The sequence below is a fragment of the Heloderma suspectum genome, chromosome 3 (genome assembly GCF_057233095.1).
Source record: "Heloderma suspectum isolate Gila_16-S chromosome 3, 16-S_ref, whole genome shotgun sequence".
Taxonomy (NCBI): Eukaryota; Metazoa; Chordata; class Lepidosauria; order Squamata; family Helodermatidae; genus Heloderma; species Heloderma suspectum.
Window position 1 is genome coordinate 226,019,177 of NC_139460.1, and position 20,452 is coordinate 226,039,628.

General features: G+C 43.2%; 1 protein-coding gene across 4 annotated transcripts in view; it reads left to right on the top strand.

Moving 5' to 3' along the window:
- Window positions 1-20,047, top strand: part of MYOF (myoferlin) — a 119,303-nt gene extending 99,256 nt beyond the window's left edge. For all 4 annotated transcript variants that reach the window (XM_084845854.1, XM_084845855.1, XM_084845856.1 and 1 more), the window contains 13 exons: window positions 738-893; window positions 1,566-1,657; window positions 2,304-2,474; window positions 3,871-4,019; window positions 4,733-4,872; window positions 6,674-6,762; window positions 6,985-7,080; window positions 7,519-7,660; window positions 9,690-9,789; window positions 9,953-10,146; window positions 10,949-11,058; window positions 13,151-13,298; window positions 15,488-20,047. In XM_084845854.1, the coding sequence (XP_084701980.1) occupies window positions 738-893; window positions 1,566-1,657; window positions 2,304-2,474; window positions 3,871-4,019; window positions 4,733-4,872; window positions 6,674-6,762; window positions 6,985-7,080; window positions 7,519-7,660; window positions 9,690-9,789; window positions 9,953-10,146; window positions 10,949-11,058; window positions 13,151-13,298; window positions 15,488-15,532 (1,632 nt within the window). In that variant the 3' untranslated portion in view covers window positions 15,533-20,047. The remainder of the gene's footprint in view (window positions 1-737; window positions 894-1,565; window positions 1,658-2,303; window positions 2,475-3,870; window positions 4,020-4,732; window positions 4,873-6,673; window positions 6,763-6,984; window positions 7,081-7,518; window positions 7,661-9,689; window positions 9,790-9,952; window positions 10,147-10,948; window positions 11,059-13,150; window positions 13,299-15,487) is intronic.
- Window positions 20,048-20,452: the final 405 nt, after the last annotated feature.

Consider the following 20,452-nt stretch of genomic DNA (forward strand, 5'->3'; position numbering starts at 1 on the left):
TCATGGCCATTGTCTACATGTTTTAAAGTAGGAATGAGGCCTAATGTCATATGGCCCTTAGCCTAATTTCAACCCTCCTCTGCAAGCATTTAGTTCAGACCTCTGGCAAATGTGGTCTATATTTTCCACTTGGAGTGGAAGTGGGAAGATAGAAGGGGGTGGCAGAAAGGGAGAAAGAGAGAGATAAAAGATGTATCCCTGCTCACTTTTGGATTTGGCTCCACCCACCTCTGGCTTCAGCCCTGCCCACTGCCACCATGCAGCCCCTGACAAATTAGCCCAAGGGAATGTGATCCTCAACAGAAAAAAGGTTCCCTGTCCTTGTTTTAAAGCCTGGTCTATCCAAAATAATGTTTCTGAAAGTACGCTTTCTGCATTAAGAATTCTTGTCGAAATGAATTCAAAAGTCAGGGTAAACTTTTACTGTTCTATCTCTTGTGTTCACCGCTCCAAGATCTGTTCTAGATATGGAGCAGTAGATAGATAGATAGATAGATAGATAGATAGATAGACAGACAGACAGACAGACAGACAGACAGATTGTAAAATAAATAAATAACAGGATAGCTTAAGTCACATTTTTAAAACCTACATAAATTACTCAGGTTGATAATCTGTTCACTTGTATGAGTTTGTCAAAAAAAACAACCCAACAACTTAAAAAAACCTGAATGCAAAAATAGTATATAGTGACCATTTGCTTTGGCTTACATATTAGCTGTCATATGATTTCTTAGGGCTCCTTTAGGATCTACGCATTACCAGATGATCCTACTGTACCTGCCCCCCCACGGCAGTTCCGTGAATTACCAGACAGTGGGCCTCAAGAGTGTATTATACGGATTTATATCGCCCGAGGCTTAGAACTCCAACCTCAGGATAACAATGGACTGGTGAGTGAGCGTGTTCAGGAGATCAGAACACCGTGATCCAGTAACTGGCATATCCTGAATCCGTGATCCAGGATTCTGGCTTGGGCCTTTACTGGGAAAGGTAATAACAAGGATGTTGTAGAAAGGAATGGACAGATATAAAGAGCTAGAATACTGGAATGTTTTATAGAATAATTGTGAAAGGCCTAATAATACTGTGGTTGATACAGATAGAATGCCAATCTGAGAATCTGGGTTCCAATTTCAGGCAGACACAGACACACCAGCTGCTCCTAAGGAAGTCACTATCAGCATCAATTTCTACTGTATAAACTGACAATAATTTTATCTGCTTCACAGTGGTGTGGTGGGTGCAGATGAGATAAGAATTGCAGCACGTGTTGCTTATTACTGCATGGACGCAGCAGTCGCGTGCAGCACAAATGGAGCTAGCAGGAGCTTCAGTGTTTCCCCAGCCTCTTAAATAAATGGAAGGACCAGCTCTACGCACACAAAAGGCTATGTGCCCAGATCTTCCCCTTCCACTGAATTGACTGAGAAAATGTCCATGGATAGGAGCTCCTTGCATATGCCACAGCACATGTAGACCACTGGATAGCCATATGTAGAAAATGTGTTATGTATAATTTATCCACTCTTATGTTAATTAACAATATCCTTGTTCCCAAACAGTGTGATCCTTACATTAAAATCACCTTAGGAAAAAAAGTCATTGAAGACAGAGATCATTATATTCCCAACACACTCAATCCCATTTTTGGCAGGTAATTTTACAAGCTTCCTATCATTGGTTTGTTGTTGTTTTTAATTAGAATGTTCCCAGCTCTCTTATAGAGAGAGCATTAGGGCATTATCATCTTGAAGAAATCACTAGTTAGGCTTATTTATACTTATGAAAAAGACAGAGTGTAGGGTGAGGAAATAAGATGTTCTGTTGTTTTTTGTCACTTCTGTTGACTTCTATCAAGAAAGCATCCTTGACTAGATTGTAATGGGGGGGGGGGGGAAGAGAGAGAGAATAATCACTCCAAATTACTGAAGCAGAAAATGCTCTGATTTCAAATGCTTAAATGTTCTTCTGATACTACTAAAAGAAGAACAAATAACCTAGAATTGCATAAGTTTTAAAAGGGGGGATTTTGGAAGAAGGTGGACATTTAATTCAATAGCATATGGATTAAAATTTCCACTTTCTTCCCATCAGCTACTATTGATAGATTTCTATCCTGTTTACAAGCAAGTCATGTCCTCAGATTGCAATGAATGAGAAGTACTTTGAAACAGAAACTCTTGTTGAAGTTTCTTCATGGTGTATGAGCCGTGTTGGTAATATTTGTTGTGAGTGTTCTTCATCTTTTCAGCGTGGTCAGTTTTCTGGAACTGAAATCTAACAGGTATTTCTGTATTTAGAATGTATGAACTGAGTTGCTTCTTGCCTCAAGAGAAGGATCTGAAAATTTCTGTCTATGACTATGATATGCTGACTCGAGATGAAAAAGTTGGTGAAACTATCATTGATCTGGAAAACAGATTCCTCTCCCGCTTTGGATCTCATTGTGGAATACCACAGCAATACTGCATGTAAGTCTCTGCTATTAAAAAAAAAAACCCATGGAAGCTGTTAAACACATAATTAAATGCCTCCCATTGAAAACAATGTTAATTAAAAGCACATACCATGTCTTGATTGTGCTTGATATTAGCTGCATTTTCACTGACTGTAATAGGTCAGGCTTTAGTTGTCCTATCTAAAGTATCACCTATGCTAAACATACTCAGCCCAGTTTAGAATCCTGTACACATACCAGTGCCCATAGAGTACCTGCATAAGTGGGCTTTTCCATGGGGTAGCTTTATCTGCAAAAAAATGCATTTTTATTTTATTTTATTTATAAATTGCGCCCTCCACCAACCAAGAGCTTGGGGTGATGTATAATAAAAAACTAAAACTTCATGTAAAGCCAAGGAACACAGGAGCAAAAAAACAAAAACAAATTTAAGAGCAGAATTAATGGGTGACAAAAAGTTAAAACAATATTAAAAGCCGGTGGTATAGAACAGTCTTCCTCTCTAAGACAAAGGAAAAAGGAAAAGGAAAGGTTCCTCCTGTGCAAGCACTGGGTCATTACTGACCCCTAGAGGGACGCTGCTTTCACTGGTGTTTCCATGGCAGACTATAGCAGGGTGGTTTGCCATTGCCTTCTCCAGTACATTGAACTGCTCACAAAGGCTTCTGCATTTACTTCAGTGGAACGAGCAACTCAAGAACACCCTCATTCCGTATGAACCTGTCTGTAATTTATCATTGGAAGCACTGAGGGGCTAGGTTGGTGGGTACTCAAGACAGGGCCTTTTTGGTAGCAGCACCCTAATCCTGGGATTTCTTTCTGAAGGAGGTGAGATTGGCTGTAAGACAAAATAAGGTGCCAATCTCACCTCCTTCAGGAAGAAATCCCAGGATTAGGGTGCTGCTACCAAAAAGGCCCTGTCTTGAGTACCCACCAACCTAGCCCCTCAATGCTTCCAATGATAAATTACAGACAGTTCATATGGAATGAGGGTGTTCTTGAGATGCTCGTTCCATTGAAGTAAATGCAGAAGCCTTTGTGAGCAGTTCAATGTACAGTGCAAAGTTTCAGTGCCTTCAAGAAACCTATGAATCGGGGAACTGATTAAAAACAAATTAAGAAAACATATTTTTCAATGAAGAAAAAGTATTCCTTCATATGATTCTTTGATTGAGGGCACTACATTCTTCTTGCAATAAACAGCATGCAGTGTGTTTGTGTGTGCGTGTTAGTTCTGCAAAATACTCTTTTGCAAAGTCTAGTTCCCACCTTTAAACTCAATATAATCCCATCCACTGACTCAGCATATTCAGGAATATGATAATATACTAACAAATAATCAGTGTATGTATCTTCAAGAAACAGCCTACATATGGTCTATTCTGAAATGTATATTATTTCCTAAAAAGTTCAGGTATCAATACCTGGAGAGACCAACTGAAACCGACACAACTCTTGCAAAATATAGCCAGGTTTAAAGGTTATCGTCCTCCAGTCCTCTCTGAAAATGGAAAGCGGATTAGTTATGGAGGAAGAGACTACACTTTGGATGAATTTGGTGCGTTCTCCCATAGTTACTGAATTTCACTGATTTGTGTTTGTCCTGTCCTCACTGTGTCTTCCTTGAGCATTTATATTTATATGAATGTAGAATTTTAAACTGCATTTACAGCTGTAATCAGTAGTTCTGATACGGAAGACCAGATCAGTATCCACAGCCAGGTCTTTCCTCTTGTAGCCTATGCAAAAGTGAAAGAGACCAATGCACACAGTTTTGCCTTTCCCTAGCTAGCATGGACTCATAGTCCAAAAGATCATGCAGGGCTGGCATCAAAGGTAGGCATGGTTGGACATCTGCCAAAGGCCCACTGATAGGAGCTCCCTGGACCTCTTCAGCATTGCAACATGTTTATTCACCACTTGCCTCTCACTCTGGCTCAGAGGACAGTGGTGGTGAGAAGGAGGAGCTGTAGATGCCCCTGCCTGCTTGCTCACTGGCTTTCTGCCTGTTAAGTGAGTGAGTGATAGCAATGATGAGAAAAAGGAGGAGGAGCAAGGGCGGCTGGTGACACTGATGGCAAGAAGGTAGACTCCCTGAGGGAGGGAGCTCATTGAGGGTGTCTTGCCTGGAACCAGCATGGATTCCAAGTCCAAAACTAATCCATCGAATCAAGGTATATATTAATACAAATGTGCAAATGTGGACACTTACTAATTTCAGTAACATGGCTGTGAATTCCGACTGATTTACATTGTTTCTCTTTACTTCAGAGGCCAACAAAAAATTGCACGAACACCTTGGGCCTGGCGAAGAGCGACTTGCCCTTTACGTTCTCAGGACTCAGGGCTTGGTGCCCGAGCATGTCGAGACAAGAACGCTGTACAGTACCTTCCAGCCAAACATCCCACAAGTATTATATAGTTTTTCTAGCTTCTCCTTCTGAGATGCAAATTCTCGGCATAGCTAGATATACAGAATAAATCCTATAGTGGGGGCTAGGGATGTTGCAGGAGTCCGGGAGGAGGGTGGAGTCCAGTGGACTCCCTCCTGCTCGGCCTCCTATCTGCAGACCACCATCACTTGCCCGCCATGTTCTGCTCCCTGGTTGAGCCAGTGGGCAGTCCACAGGTGAGTGGTGTGCCGCTGCCTGCCTCCTCAGCGAGCAGCTATTTTGCATAAAAATGGCAGCTCACAGTTTAACGTTAAAAACGTTTTACGTAAATGTCGGCCATAAAGCATTCATTTATGCAATATTACATGCTCGAGTAGAGCATTCACACCTGGAGTCTTGTGTAAATGGCTGCTTTATGGCCGCCATTTATGTAAAACGTCTTTTTATGTAAAACAATGAGCTGCCATTTTTATGCAAAATGGTGGCTCACTAAGGAGTCAGGCGGCTGCACACCAGGTGCCCATGGACCACACGCCGGCTTGATCAGGGAGCCGAACAGGGGTGGGTGAGTGGCGGGGGTCTGGTGAGCGGGGTGGCCATGGGGTGGTTTGCTCAACCCTAGTGGGGGCTATGGTGGAAAGTACAGTATTATCTCTGTACACCTAATTAAGATGACACCTAATTACTCTATGGTCACAATCCAGCCAAAGATAAGATCTTCTGAGTCCTGTGACTTCAGTGCATGAGTTTTAAATGCATGCTTAACTATCCCATTGAAATCAATGGGACTTTGAAGTGCCTTACTTTGACTGGATCATGTCCAGTGTTAACTAATCTGAAAGAACTATCGCCCCCTTATTTTGTATTCCCAGTTGCTAGCATTAAGTAGAAACTCCTCCTTATCTATTAAGGTGCATTAAAGGGCGGAATGGATCTAGCCCTTTGCCACCCTGATGCTAAGAATGCAAGTTAAGCAGGTGTTTGTCATTACGTAAACTAGTATGAGAAGGCTGCGTCTGGGGTCACTGCAACTATCAGTTCTAGATGTTCTGGCAAAGATGTGTAATACTCCCATGGTGTGTTCTTATGCAAATGTATAAGCCAGGATCCAAAGAGCTACTTTGGGGGTGCCAAGGGCATGGGCATTCGAAGGGGAATTTCTGACTTCTTCCCTTTGAAACAGTAGAAGGAGGTCTACTTTCCACCCCCACTGCCATATCACAAAGTCCCCTTGATTTCAACCAGGGTTTGTGATGTATCATGGCAGGTAGGGGGTGTGGTGGGGCTACTGTTCAAGAGAATCAAACCAAAGCCTTCTTAGGCCTGCAGGCAGTGGTGCACCTAAGTCATTTTAGACCCTGGACTTAATGGTCTTCCAGGGGCTCCCTTTAGATGGCCGTGTGTAAAAAACACAACTAACATTTCTCTCCCCCGGCCCATTCCATGTTTAACAAGTGCTTCTATATTTCTATACGTTAGAGCAAAAAACCCACAACAGACTCAAAGCACGTTGCCAATCCTGATTTTAAAAATAATAATACTCTGAGCAGTTTCACAATTTAAACTCAAATCATAGTACCATCATGACTACAGGAGTCAAGTGGCATTTGCTTCTGCTACCCTCATCACCTGCTGCTCTCTGGGTGATCATTTGGGGGCCCTTTGGACTTTGGCCCCGGCGTCCAGCCCTCACTGCACCACTGCCTGTGGAATGAGTTGCACGTTTTTTTGGATCCAGGACATGATACCAAATTGGAATACAAAATAGGTGTTCAATCTGTTTTTTAAATGGTCTGACATGATTGTTTTACTGATGCAGGGAAAGCTTCAGATGTGGGTGGACGTTTTCCCCAAAAGCATGGGCCCCCCTGGCCCTCCTTTCAACATCACACCTCGCAAGGCCAAGAAGTGAGTAAGCCAGGATGAAGGCCAATAGCCTGCTTTTTTCTGGAAACCCCAGCCAGTTATGATGGCTCTCTAAGCTCAGTGATGAATATGACTCTGTTCCCGGTCCTTTCCTGCCCCATTTCACCATTGGAGTATATAAGCCTTATTTATTTGTACTCTGCCAGATACAACCCTAAAAGAACAACCCTAACTGCTTCATTCTTTCTCTAACCTGTACTACAGATATGAACTGCGGGTGATTGTTTGGAACACAAAGGATGTTATTCTGGATGAAAAAAGCATCACGGGAGAAGAAATGAGCGATATCTACGTGAAAGGGTAAGGGTGCTCGGTCCCTTATCTTAACGCTGAACACACAAGTTAGATGCTTTTAAAAGTCCAATTCTCATTAAGAGTTCCAAAGAGTCGATCATATGACAACTGTTGCATGTAAATTAATGGGAGGAGGAGCCATTTGTCATCTTGATACATGTCTTTTTCGTGATCTTGGATTCATGGGTGTTTATTAGGGGCATTGGGACTGACAACTGGCCCTAGATTTAATTGGCAGCATGAGCCATTTCACATTGAGATTGGCTGGCAATATCGGAATGAAATCAAATGGTACAGTGCCAACATCCCTGTTTTAGTTCCTAGCTCTCTGAAACACAAATGCTACCCTTCAGCTCTGCAATTGCTGTAAAGTGGTGTAGCATGATGAGAAGCCCCCATTCTATTCATCGTGCCCAGCCAAATTTGCTTTCTTCTGACTTTCAGATGGATGCCTGGCTATGAAGAAAATAAGCAGAAAACAGATGTGCATTACAGGTCCCTAGATGGGGATGGGAACTTCAACTGGAGATTTATTTTTCCTTTTGAATATTTTCCAGCCGAGCAGCTCTGTACAGTTTCAAAAAAGGTGACTTTCTCTGATAATGTGAAAGATAAGCATTAACTTTGATCACTAAAGGCCAGTATGTAGTATGTAGTTTTCCTTCTCTCTCTCTCTCTCTCTCTCTCTCTCTCTCACACACACACACACACACACACACACACACACTTTTTAATGTAGCATTGCAGACTGCAGTTTGTAGTGGTAGATCCATGTGGGATGGGAGGGAGTTTCCCCTCCTGTGGTTTTTCTGCTCCAATTTCCTGTCCCTTGCTCAGCTGCATTTTCTCCGAAAGAGGAAAAGACACGAATATTTAGATTTTCCCTCTAGGTGTAAAAGCAGCAAGGTGTGTGTGATTTTGAGTGGGAAATAGCTAGACTTTCAGTCTTTCCATTGAAACATGCAGCTTCACACATTATTTTTCTATTATTATTATTATTGTTGTTGTTGTTGTCGTTGTTGTTGTCGTTGTCGTTGTTGTTGTTATCTCAAGGCGGTTTACAATAGAATTAAAATATACACAATTTAAAAGAGCTACAACAATTATCTATTAAAACAGATAACCCCATAGAACAACTAAAACATCAGTAACAGATATAAACAATTTGACTGATGCATTAAACAGCCCATCAAATGCCATCAAATGCCTGGGAAACAGACAACAGCAGCAGCATTAGGAAAATGTTCCATGGCCTGCCATGTAATGTCTAGACTGGCCCTTAGGCAGGTCAGATGGTGGCCTATTATTGAGCAAGGTATGTAACTTTAGCGACATGATGCTTCCAAGCAGAAAATCCTCCTCGGGTTCATGGCAAGGATCTGACCCATCTTGCCAGCTAATCAATTTTCTCCCTGAATGTTTAAAAATGTGAATATTTTGTGATATGCTGTGCTGTGTATACACCTGAGGTTTACAGGTGTTCAAATCCCCTGTGTGCTTAGCATCACACAAGGGAGAGCAGGAACAAGGGTGCTAGCTCTTCCCCCTCCAGAGGCATTGCTAGGCCCTTAAAAGATTCAGGGCCCAATCTTTCCATTGACATCAATGGAATTATTTTCCCTAAGATTAATTGCCATGTGGAGGGGGGACTGCAGGAAGCACAGTGCACAGGGAAGAGAGGGCTAATTCTTCCTTCGCCACCTGTGATCCCCCTGAAATTGCCCCCAGCATGGCACCAATGGAAATATTTTTTCTAAGCTTACTTGCCATGCAGGGGGGAAGCTTAACCCTTCTCTTCCCAGCTGCAATCTGTCTTGAAAATTGCCCCCTGCGTGACAAGCTGAAAAAGAAGCTTTCCGTTGGTACTGGTGGGGAGTAGATCCGGGAGTAGATCCTGGGAGTAGCTCCGGGGGGGGAGGGGGGATAGATCCAGGGCCATGGGAAATAGATTCAGGGCCAAGGCCCTGTTGGCCCAGGCCTAGCAATGCCCCAAGCCCCCTCCACTGCAGGCCCTGTCACCCTCTACAAGTTGGAGGGCAAATGTGCAGTTTTAAGTCTCAGGCACACCGGGGAGGAGGAGATGCTACAGTTGTCCCCCTCAAACACATGAAGCACGACATGGCTGGTGAGGATGTGATGGAGGGGACGAGCTAGCACAGTGGTCCTTCAGGCTAGCATACTTCTTCTACTCTCCCTTCTGTGACACTAATTGCATGGGGTTGATTTTTGTTGCCTTTCCATTCTGTCTCATGAAGAGTTCTGAGATCCTCAAAAGACATGCACAGCTCTATCCATTTGTCTGATCCAGTAAATAATATTGTCATTCCTATTTTCCATTTTTCTATTATTTTGGGTCAAAAACTACAAATCAACATCATATTAAAACATTGCACAGTAAAAGGATTTGGGGTAGGATTCTTCAAAAAATTATTTTGCAATCATTTAAACATATTTTTTAATGTGTGTGGGGGAATTATGTGTCTACTTCGGGTACAACAAAGCCTTTAACGAGCTCAAGCAGGCAAGATACCATGTTGCCTTATAATGTACATATTACATTGAAATGCCAAGAAGTCAATTGAGTAATTTCCTTTTACTGATTTTATTCTTCTTAGGAACACTTCTGGAGTCTTGACAATACGGAATTCAGAATTCCACCCAAGCTGCTTATTCAGATATGGGACAATGATAAGTTTTCCTTGGATGACTATCTGGGTAAGTCTTTAAATATAAATATTTAAATATAATATGGCTTTGTGGGGTGGGGATCCCTGCCAAAGGGAGAGATTTGTGCCAAGATATCATTGAGAGATCAACAGAATACATGACATCATGATGATCTCCCACCCCCCCCACCCCCGCTTCTCTTTTTCTTTAGGTTTTGTCGAACTTGACTTACACAATACAGTTATGCCAGCAAAGGTCCCAGAAAAGTGCACTTTAGACATGATTCCAGAATACAAGCCAACAAACTCTCTCAAGACTCCTAAGATTGCTTCACTCTTTGAACAGAAATCCATGAGGGGATGGTGGCCATGCTATGTGGAAAAAGATGGCTCCCGTGTTTTGGCTGTACGATTCCATTCATATGCATGAATTCTTCATTAGTTGTTGGGATTTCAGTTTGCTTCACAACCTTTTATTACCCCCTCTCCCTGCTAAATATTCATGAACAGGTCTTAATGTTATGTATATCTGAACATGTTAATAGCGTAACTGATAGTTATAGCGGCATTCCTGCCCCAGATGTGACCAACGAAACCCATTGACTGCAGCCAGTGCCCACTGAAGTTAATGGCAAATTTTCCATTGATTTTAGTACATCCTTAATATTTTCTCATATTTATTTTCTTATGGGCTGTGACCTGCAGCTCTGTTCACAAGACTCCCATTTTAGATGGCTTGGTACACCATTATAATTAGCGCATTGTGGCAAATAATTCCAAAGATTTTATATCCATGTGTTTCTATGTTTGTTTCATAAAAACTAATGGGAACCATTAAGAACCAAAGTCCACTCTATCTACCCACACTGGGTTCTCTTTCTTGGTCACACTAGTGTGTGATGAAGGGATAGAACTAAGGGGTGTGTGTGTGTGTGAGAGTGTGTGTGTGTGTGTATACACACACACACACACATCTATCTATCTATCTATCTATCTATCTATCTATCTATCTATCTATCATCTATCTACATAAGTTTTACAAATATCGTATCTTCATGTGTTTGCCAAAATAGTAGAGAGGTAAGATTGGGGGGAATATTTGATCCCCAGAAGTACAAATATTAAAATTTAATTATAATGTGTGTGTTTTTAAATACCGTAAGTTGAAGTACTGTAAACAAATTGATAATATTTTGATTTGTTTGAAGGGTAAAGTTGAGATGACCCTGGAAGTCCTTGGTGAAAAGGACGTTGAAGAACGGCCAGCTGGCAAAGGAAGAGATGAACCTAATATGAATCCCAAGTTGGACATGCCAAAGTAAGATACTTTCTTTTCTTCAAAATAATGTTAATGTGTTGTGGATTGCTCCCCCCCCCACACACACACACACCAAACTGAAAGTGTTTGTTTCTTAATCTTGTGAGTGCCATGTGCCTAAGAATCTTGAAAACAGGACTGCCAACTGATTTCAGTGGGATGCATGCTTATTTCTACTCTCAGCAGTCAACTGAACTTTGCTAACCAGGAATAGTGCAATCTACAGATCAGGGATCTCTGGATGCAGTTATAAGTCATTCATATATAACTCCCTGGCCCTGTTGTGTCAGATGAGTAGCTGGGGGAACTGCAGCTGTGATAACCCCATACCTTGTAGCAACCCCATACCTCTGTCTGTGTGGAGACGTTCCTACAGCTCTTTCCCCTCCAAGTGTCAGTCTTTTGTTCCAGTGCAAAATATCTCTGGAGGCTTAGGATCAGGTGTTCCTCTTCCATGTGCATGGTTGTGCAAACCTGATCCAGGGATACCCATGCGAGCGTTTTTTTGAAGACTGCATTATAAACATCACTAGGAATCTCGGGGTGGGAGTTGGGGGACAGAAATGGACGTTATTTCCAAGGAGCAATGGACTGGAATTTGAGTTGCCTACTTATACAAGTAAGCTATGATTAGACATTATTTAGCATTAATGTGCTGGATGCTTTATGGAACGTATCAGTGATACAGTCTGTGCCTGCAGCATTTAAAAGCAAAATTCTGAGCTGTCTGTTATTTTATTTTATAAATATGAGATGTTTAATGCTAGGCTTTGGTGAGTCCCCAAAGAATTTAACTTTTCATACATAAGCAATAAGTGTCATCTGTCTGTCTTCATCTAAAACCTACTCCACTGATTTGCCAGCAAGGTGTCATTCAAAAGCCTATGACAACATGAAGCAATAGTAATGTAATTTCCTTAACAGACTTTGTTAATGAAACTTGACATTCAGTATGGTCATCAAATCCCCCTTGGCATTAATTTACCTAGTTCTGGAGTGTTCAATCCTTGTGTGACATCAGAGCAGATTAGGCAATGGCAGCCAGAAGACCATGACACACCTCTGACTGTAAAGGCTCACAGTGACATCAGAGTAGGACAGGCAATGGCATGAAGAGAGCTAGGTCAAGCAGAAATGGCAGGTGGAGACTGTGTGGAAGAAGAGGGTGAACAGGGAAATTGAGGACCATTGTGGAAGGTTCAGAAGTGAGGCTGGCCCAGTCCAAAAGATGGTTATGGCATCTGCCGGTGCTGGCAAAATTCGAAGGGCACTGGGGAACTAGGAAAATGTTTGATGGAGAAATTCACTTATGCCTCCCTAACCCAGGCTTTTGGGACAACAGGGTCTGTGCAGGTCTGGCCCTACCATTACACAGAGTGAGGGAATCACCTCAGGCAGCAAATGTTGGGAGGTGGCAGCAAGGTGTTGGAGAAGAGAAGGATGTCCCACATAGCCTACCCTGCACCCCCTAAGATAGCCTGCTGCCTTCGGGTGCAGTGGCGGGCACTATCTCATTGCGAGTATTGAAGAGAGATTCAACAGCCACAGCAGTCAGCTTTTGTACATAGATTACGCGAGGGGCACCTTCTTGTCCTTTGCCTGAGGCACCAAAATGTCTTGGGCTGATCCTGAGTCTGAAGCAGACGGTACGGTACGTGTGTCCTTCCTCGCTATGCTTGTCCCAGTAGAACAAGCTGGGAACCAATTTTGGGTTTCAGAACCTTGGGTAGCTCTTTTAGAATCCTGGCTGGTTCTGACTGAAACCTGGAATGGATGCACAGCCCCACCAAAATTGGAGCTCCCAGCCTCCACTGGCTTGTCCTAACTTTGGGCATTTTCCCCAGCTTCGTAAAAGTGAGTGGATCAAAAGCTCCCCGCTTTCATGCAACAAGATGCCAGGGGTGGCGGTAAGCATTTTCAGTTAGGGCTGCAGAAGAGCGCAAGCCGGCCGCAATCGGAAGCATCCGCTTTCTGTCACTGAGATGTGGTATGTGATTATCTGTGACTTGTTCCCACAAAACGGAAATGGACGACGCAGCCAATGAGCAACAACTCTGTGAGTTTGTTAATGTTTCTTTCTTTCAAAATACAGCCGGCCAGAAACGTCCTTCCTTTGGTTCACAAATCCGTGCAAGACAATGAAATTTATTGTGTGGCGCAGGTTTAAGTGGCTCTTCATTGGCATTCTCATCCTGCTGATTGTGCTCTTATTTGTAGCGATTCTTCTATACTCATTGCCGGTACGCATTTTAACATTTCTAATATTGTTTCTTACTCGTGACACTGCCTCCTTCTGGGCTGAAGTTGGTTAGGCTTGTATTTAGGATATAAGCCTGCACTCTTGGCCACAGACAAACTTTCCTGCGGCTTCTAAACATTATTCGTAAATTTTAAATGCTTGCCTTCATTAAGTACCCAGTAAAGAGCAGTCTGGATCCAGACTTGGTCATACTTATGGGAGACCCACTGAAAGGTTTCGGAACCTTCCCATTGATTTCAATTGGTCTACTCAAAGTATGACCAAGGGCGCAATCCTATGGGTGCCTCCACATTCCTCCCGCTTTGCATTTTGGCAAGACGGACGTTTTTGTCTATCTAGCTGAGGTGCATCAGAGCAGGAGGGAAGGAGGCTGGGGAGGCCTGGGGATATGTTGTATCCCAGCTTCTCCAGTCCCCTTCCTGCCCACCGGCATGCCTCTTTACTCCCTCCCCAAGGTCACCATTGCAACCTCAGAGAGGCAGCCAGCATGGTTCTCTCCATGCTGACGGGAAGGGGGAGGGGAGCATGGATTCTGGGATCCACAGTCAGAACATTGTCTCCAAGCTCGGATCCAGGAATCCAAATTATCCTCCCCCCCCCCCCGATTCTGTCTAGGGGCCATAGGATTGCTCCCTCCATCTGCATCCAACACAGTGCTAGAAAGCTATTATTTCCTGGTTTTAATAAGCAAAGCTAAGATATTTATTTTTAAAAGGATGAAAAACTGTATTGATTGATTATTGCTTATTGAGATTCCTGTTAAAAAATAGGAGATGTGTTCCTTGGAAGGGTATGTGATAGCAATAGCATGACTGAAAAATCCATGTAAATCTGACAATGTGGAAGAAGATAGTCGCACTGTGGATCCTGCATTGAGCAGGGGTTTGGACTAGATGATTTCCACCGTCTATGACTATTTCTATGAAACTCTTATAATCATTAGAGGTCCTCAAAGTACAACTGCATCAAGGTCATGCTTAAGGCCAGTTCCCTGCTACAACACCCCCTGTACACTCCGCTCCTGTGTATACTGCTTCCTTACCACTGTCTGTCTGACACATCCATACATAGACAGTCCTGCACAGAGAGAGCTGTATTCATGGAAAGGCTACGTGTGCCCAAAGCCATGCATCGGGATCAGGACATTTACAACTGACTACACCCTTTACACACCTGATAATAAATTAGAATTTCCAACGGTTCAAAGTGCTTCCTATTTTGTTGTAACCCTTATAGCAGCTCTGATGGGAAGCTAAGGCCAGCCCTGGCACAAGCTGTCTCACTGCCTGAACTGGGAAAGAGCATGTGTTGCTGCATTACACCCCTTCCCCCGCCACCGTTGCTATCGCAACTGTGCCAGTTGCAGGGAGAGCCGCATGGCCGGAAGCAGCAGCTGCCTGGGTCTCACAAGACCTTGCCCAGCTCTCACAAGGCCCAAGTGAGCTCTCATGAGACCCAGGTGAACTCTCACGAGAGCCCCGCAGTCACATCTTCTGGCTGTGCAGCTCTCGGCAAGGGAAGCAAAGGGCAGGGGGCTGTTCCAGAGAGCCCCACCAGCCACTCTCTTGCTGTGGCAAATGCCTTGGATGGAGAGTGGCTGGTTGGGCTTTCTAGGCAGGGCAGCGGCAGTGGGGCACCAGTGCTGGGGGGGCCCTCCTGGCAGGGACAGGGGAGCAGCACAATTTGCCACTCCTTCCACTCCACTGCCTCATGTGGTCACGTCACCCTGCTTCATAGGTGAGCTGGTCCTGGCTGAGGCAGAGAGCCAGAGTGGCTTGCCTAAGATCTATAAGTGCCACAGAAGCCTACTTGTTTTTTTAGAAATACATGCTCCGATCACTGCATCTGCAAGCAAGGTTGTTCTGGGGTTATTGTTGTTGCTTTTTGGACAGGGATCAGGTTGGATACAGTAATCTGTCCAAAAGCAACAGCATTTTCAACACTGATCTGCCTACAGAAAGCTGTGTCAGCCCAGGAAGTGTCATCGCTGAGTAGGGGGTGATTAGCCGAGCAGCACCGTGTGAAATAATATGCCCGTGTTTTTCTTTTTGGATAATTTATATCTTGATCTGGCTTTTAGTAAAACACTTGTCAGCTAAAATGACCCTGTATGTTTAAATGTCTAGAATGAATTCTGACCACCTTTCCCTCCCACTTTTTTTTTTTTAGAACTACCTGTCAATGAAGATTGTGAATCCATTTTCAGCTCATTAAGAAAGACGCTTTTCTTTCAAAGCTGGCATTGCAATGAGGTTGTGCAACCTCCACCTCCGGACCAAATATATAATGACCAAATTAAGCAGGTCACGCATCATGCCTATACTCTGTTCTTCTCTTGTGTTTTAAACACAACAAACAGGATCATTTCTAAGCATTTCACTGTTATTTAAGATGTACTGGGTAATGATAGCTGTAAGATACTGGGTTGGATCCAGATTTAGGCATGTGCAACTGGGCTGCTGGAAGTGACTTCCCTGCCCCCTCCTCCCTACGGCAGCCCCTCCAGCCCCCTGCAAATTCTGCACAGAAGATCAGGGCCCTCTGCTGAATGGGATGAGCTCTGGTGGGGGGTAGAGGGGACATCGCCTACAATCTGGCGGAGGCACCTTCCATGAGTGGAGCCCTTCTGTCCACGGAAGGCAGATCCTGGATCCAACCTACTATGTTGTATTTCTGTATTTTGACTTTGATAGCCTAAGCATGAGAAAACTATCTATGCTGTTTGATTTTAAATGATATTTTTCTCAAACATTATTTCAGATCCCCCCCCCCAGTTTTCCCCTTTTCTTTGAAAATGCATTTTTATTTACAGCACAATCCTGTGCATATAAGTCCTATTAGGTTCAGTAGGATTTACTCCCAGGTGTGTATAGGATTGCAGCCTTAAAGGTTTTTTTTTTAATTGTTATTATGAGCACTTTGACATTTTGCCTCTTGATTTATGATGCTAGTTAATATTTTACAAAACAAAACATGGTGCAATAAAAACTGTTCATGGTGGTGTGAACATAGTGCTTTAAAAGTTCACAGTGATAGCACTCAGCTTCACTTCATATGGTTCCAATTTATGAACAAAGCAATTAAATAAAGTAAAACGAATGTACAATTTAGCATTGCAGTTATTACCTTCAGTACAGAAAAATACAGATGTAGTGGTGGTTGTAGTAGTATCAAAGCCTAGTCCTGTGCAGTGTTAGATACCCCAAAGCCCATTGAAATCAGTGGGTGTATTGGAGGGCTTAACTGCATAGGATCGTTTTCGTATCATCGTGCTTCCCCCAGTAATCAATTCCCATCAGATTCAGTAGCTTTTCTCCCACCCTCCACCAAATTCCCTGTGTTAATGTTTCTTCAGAATATTAAGAATAGTACAAGGATGTACCATGCAAAAAATAAATCACAGTGTCTTTGGACACTGTCCTATTTAAGTAATCCTATGTTATATTTGTCCACTCTCTATAAGGCTGCTATGCACACTCTTTTAAATGCACCAGAGTTGTTTTGCTTCCTTTGACAGTTTTGGAGGGGTTGAACAACACAGTATTTGTTTATTGATTCTTAGGGTTGCTAACTGACCAGAAGAAACAAGCAAGCTCCTCTTGTGCCTTTAAAACCATCTTGATCGGCAGAAATCAGAAGATGATGCTTCTCTCTGCAGATAAAGTTGCTACTAAAGGCACAGAGCAGGAACCATTTAAAAAAAGGTGGTACCCTAAATGCTATCCAAAGAGACAGGGCATCTGAGTGGTGGGGCACTACACCTTATGCCAGTGGTGGACAAAAGGTAGCTCTGGATCTACTGGTGGGTCTCTGAGTGTTTTGTAGTAGATTGGCAAGGATTTCTGCCTGCCAATTATTTAACAATTGTAGCAACAAAATTTGTCCCCTACCCTCCCACCCTGAATTATACTTGTGAAATGAAAAAAGGTTGGGGTAACCAGGAGTGAATTTTTGTGTGGAAGCACTTGAAGGATTCTGAGCCCCATTCAGTTCTGTTACTCAAAGCAGATTCCTGGGCTCAAGATTCTTTATTTCTAAGAGTATGTCTTTTGCACCAGGCTCTGGTTGGTGGATCTTGGGGTTCTACTAAAAAAACAAAGTAGATCCTGAAAGGCTGAAGTCTGCCTACCCCTGCCTTATGCAGTAAAATCCTATGCATGCCTACTCAGAATATCTCCTATTGAGTTTGACGGGACTTACTGCCATGCAAGTGTGTATAGCAGCCTTCCCCAAACTGGTGCCCTCCAGATGTGTTGGACTGCAACTCCCATCATTCCCAGTCGGCATCACCATGATAATGATGGGAGCTGCAGTCCAACACATCCGGAGGGCACCAGGTTGGGAAAAGCTAGTATGTGGGACTGCAGCCCTAAACGTGCTGGTGTCTGTCCTGTCCCCTCTGAGACTTACATGTGTGAATGAGCTGCCACAGAGAGAACTTTCAGATCTACCATCCTTTTAAACAAAGCTAGTTTCCACATTCAACTGAGAGGCATCAAATCTTGAGTAAAGAGGGGGTGTTATATGTGAACAGCCCCAAAGAATGAGCCAAATATCTTTTAAAAAAGCACACCATTCATACTCAGTTGTAACTAATGAAATAAAAGAATGCTTTGGCCAGGAATCCACTTCTGTAGAGGACTAAACTTGAGTCTTAACACATGTTTATACTTATATGTGAAAAATTATTATGAGCAAACATGCAGGATTGTGCCATTCAGCTTTATTTCTCGTTGGAGGACAACTGGCCCTGTCACTACCGATAAAATGATAAGACTGTGGCAGCTGCAGAAGGTATGAAGCTCTCTGCCATCACTATAATGACTCATGGCAGGGCAGGCCATGAAAGATGTGTAGGACTCTCAGTTTTCACCTTAACTGGGTAAATGATGACAACCTAAATTTGCCAAGTAAAATAGTGGGTATAATTCATATGAAATCATGGAGCTTGGGTGGGACTGTTGTCCTGTCAAGATATAATAGCCCTTTATTTGGGAGTGGCAAGAACCAATTGGAGAGGCATGACTTAAGAGTGACAGCTGGAACTAATCACAATCCAGATGCACTTGTCATTTCACTATTGAAGTCATAATGCTTTGGCAGTAACCCACAATTGTGTCAGTGAAAATCCAATCACTCCTGATTAAGTTGATTTCAGTCAGTGCCACAAATTTAACAGGGGACAAAAATCCCAGATGTGTTACTTTTCAACCAAGGGTTAAAAAGTGTGTCACTTAGACATGTTCTCATTAGACAAGCATTTGCCCTTAAAGAGATATTTGGAGGCCACCTTTCCTAGGAAGACAATAATGACAATAGGTTGAGGAGAGATCAGCAATCTGAGAAGGGGTGGACAGAAGTTGGATCAGGTTCTGCTGGTAGATCGTTTGGTATCTACCATAGGCCATCAACGGTTTCTGACTCCCAATGGTTTCATATCAACAATAACATGATTTTTCCACCTAAATTAGGCTGCTGAAATGAAGAAAGCTTGGGGTAAGCATGAGTAGACTTTTGTGTAAAAGGACTGTGAGCTTAGTTCAGTTCTTGTAATGAAAACAGATTCCTAGGCTCAGAATTCCTGTTTTTAATTCTAAGTGCATGTCTTTTTCACCTAGATTTTAGGGTTCTAGTAAAGAACAAAGTAGATCTGTTAAGCTTGAAGTCTGCCCAGCCCCTGGCAGAGTGTGATGATGACAAGAATTGCCTTCTTAAGGTCCATGGAGTTTGGACCTGGCAATGCATGATCTGCTGGTGGCTCTAGAACTGCTGAGCAGATATTTTCAAAGATATAACAAGCGCTCTTTAAACTTAGAATAAATAGAAACTATGGAACAAAAAAATAAGATGTCTTGATTTGCAATACAAATTCTTAACAATGCCATGTGAAACCAAATGAAAACTCCTAAGAATTGTTCAAGCATTTTAAAAGCACCATGCTCATAAGGGAATCCTACAGGAGGATATGCATAGCCTTTCCTATTCTACATAGTCTTTCCTATGGCCTTAATCATGAAAAATGTGTTGGAGGAGAAAGGATGTGTGGCCAAAACAGTTCTAATAATCTCTATAATCATGAAAAGCTGGAACAAGGTCAACTTCAATGATCACCAAAAACTGAAAATGAGTTGCCCCACAGTCTGTGTTTTATGATATCTGGAATGCTTACACCAGTCAAGTAATGAAATGGATGAATGAAGGAGCCTGAAACACAGCATGGTAAGGGGTGAGCAGAAAAGGAAGCAAAGAAGAAGCTAGAAGAGCTCACGGGGAATCTTTTCTGTAGATACTGACTTTTGTCATCCTCTAGGAATTGTAGGTACTGAAGGAACATTTACAATGTAATCCTACAAATATCTTCTCAGAGGTCAGTCCCACTGAGGTCAATGGGATTAACTCCCAAGTGAGTGTGTATAAGATTGCAAACTTAATAATGTATGCTCCCCACTTCCCCAAGCTGGTGTACAGCTACAGGATTTAGGCTGCAATTCTGTGGTCCCTGGATGAGTGTCCCAGGGGCCATAGGTCAGAGCAGATTTTGCTCTCCTTTTGTAGTGAAGGAAGGGCAACCTCGCAAGGCTCTCCCTGCAGAAACTGAGTGCTTCCCTTGCTGGTTGATGGTGTTAAAAGCAAAAGGGGGGCATGCCAGGGTCAGATCAGGCAAATTCTGGTTGCATGCCATTCCTCTGACATGCCCCCAGAACTTGAGTGGGGGGAGAGGAGTATGCCAGTGTTGAAAAAAAGGAAGAGAAAACAAATGAGAAAATGCCACCACTGCATTGTGTCCAGCTGATGCAAGCCCAGCAAGGATTTGGATTTGGGGAATCCTCTGCCTCAAATTCTCCCCCTCCTGCCCTCATTGGATCAGTCTATCCATTTCTTCTGGATGACAGAGAGCACTGGAGACTTCCAGCATCTTCGGGCACAATCCTATCAGATGTGCCCTGGGTACTTGTAAGCCTCCAAACTCAGAGGCTCATGAATATCCTATGCAGAGCAGGAGGTGCTGAGGCTTTGGGGAGTGGGAGGGAAGAAGGCTGGGGTGGTCATAGGATTTGTCATATGGCTGCTGCCCTGGTCTCCTTCCCACCCCTGGGAATGCCCCCTTTTCTCATCTCCATGCTCCGTTTTCCA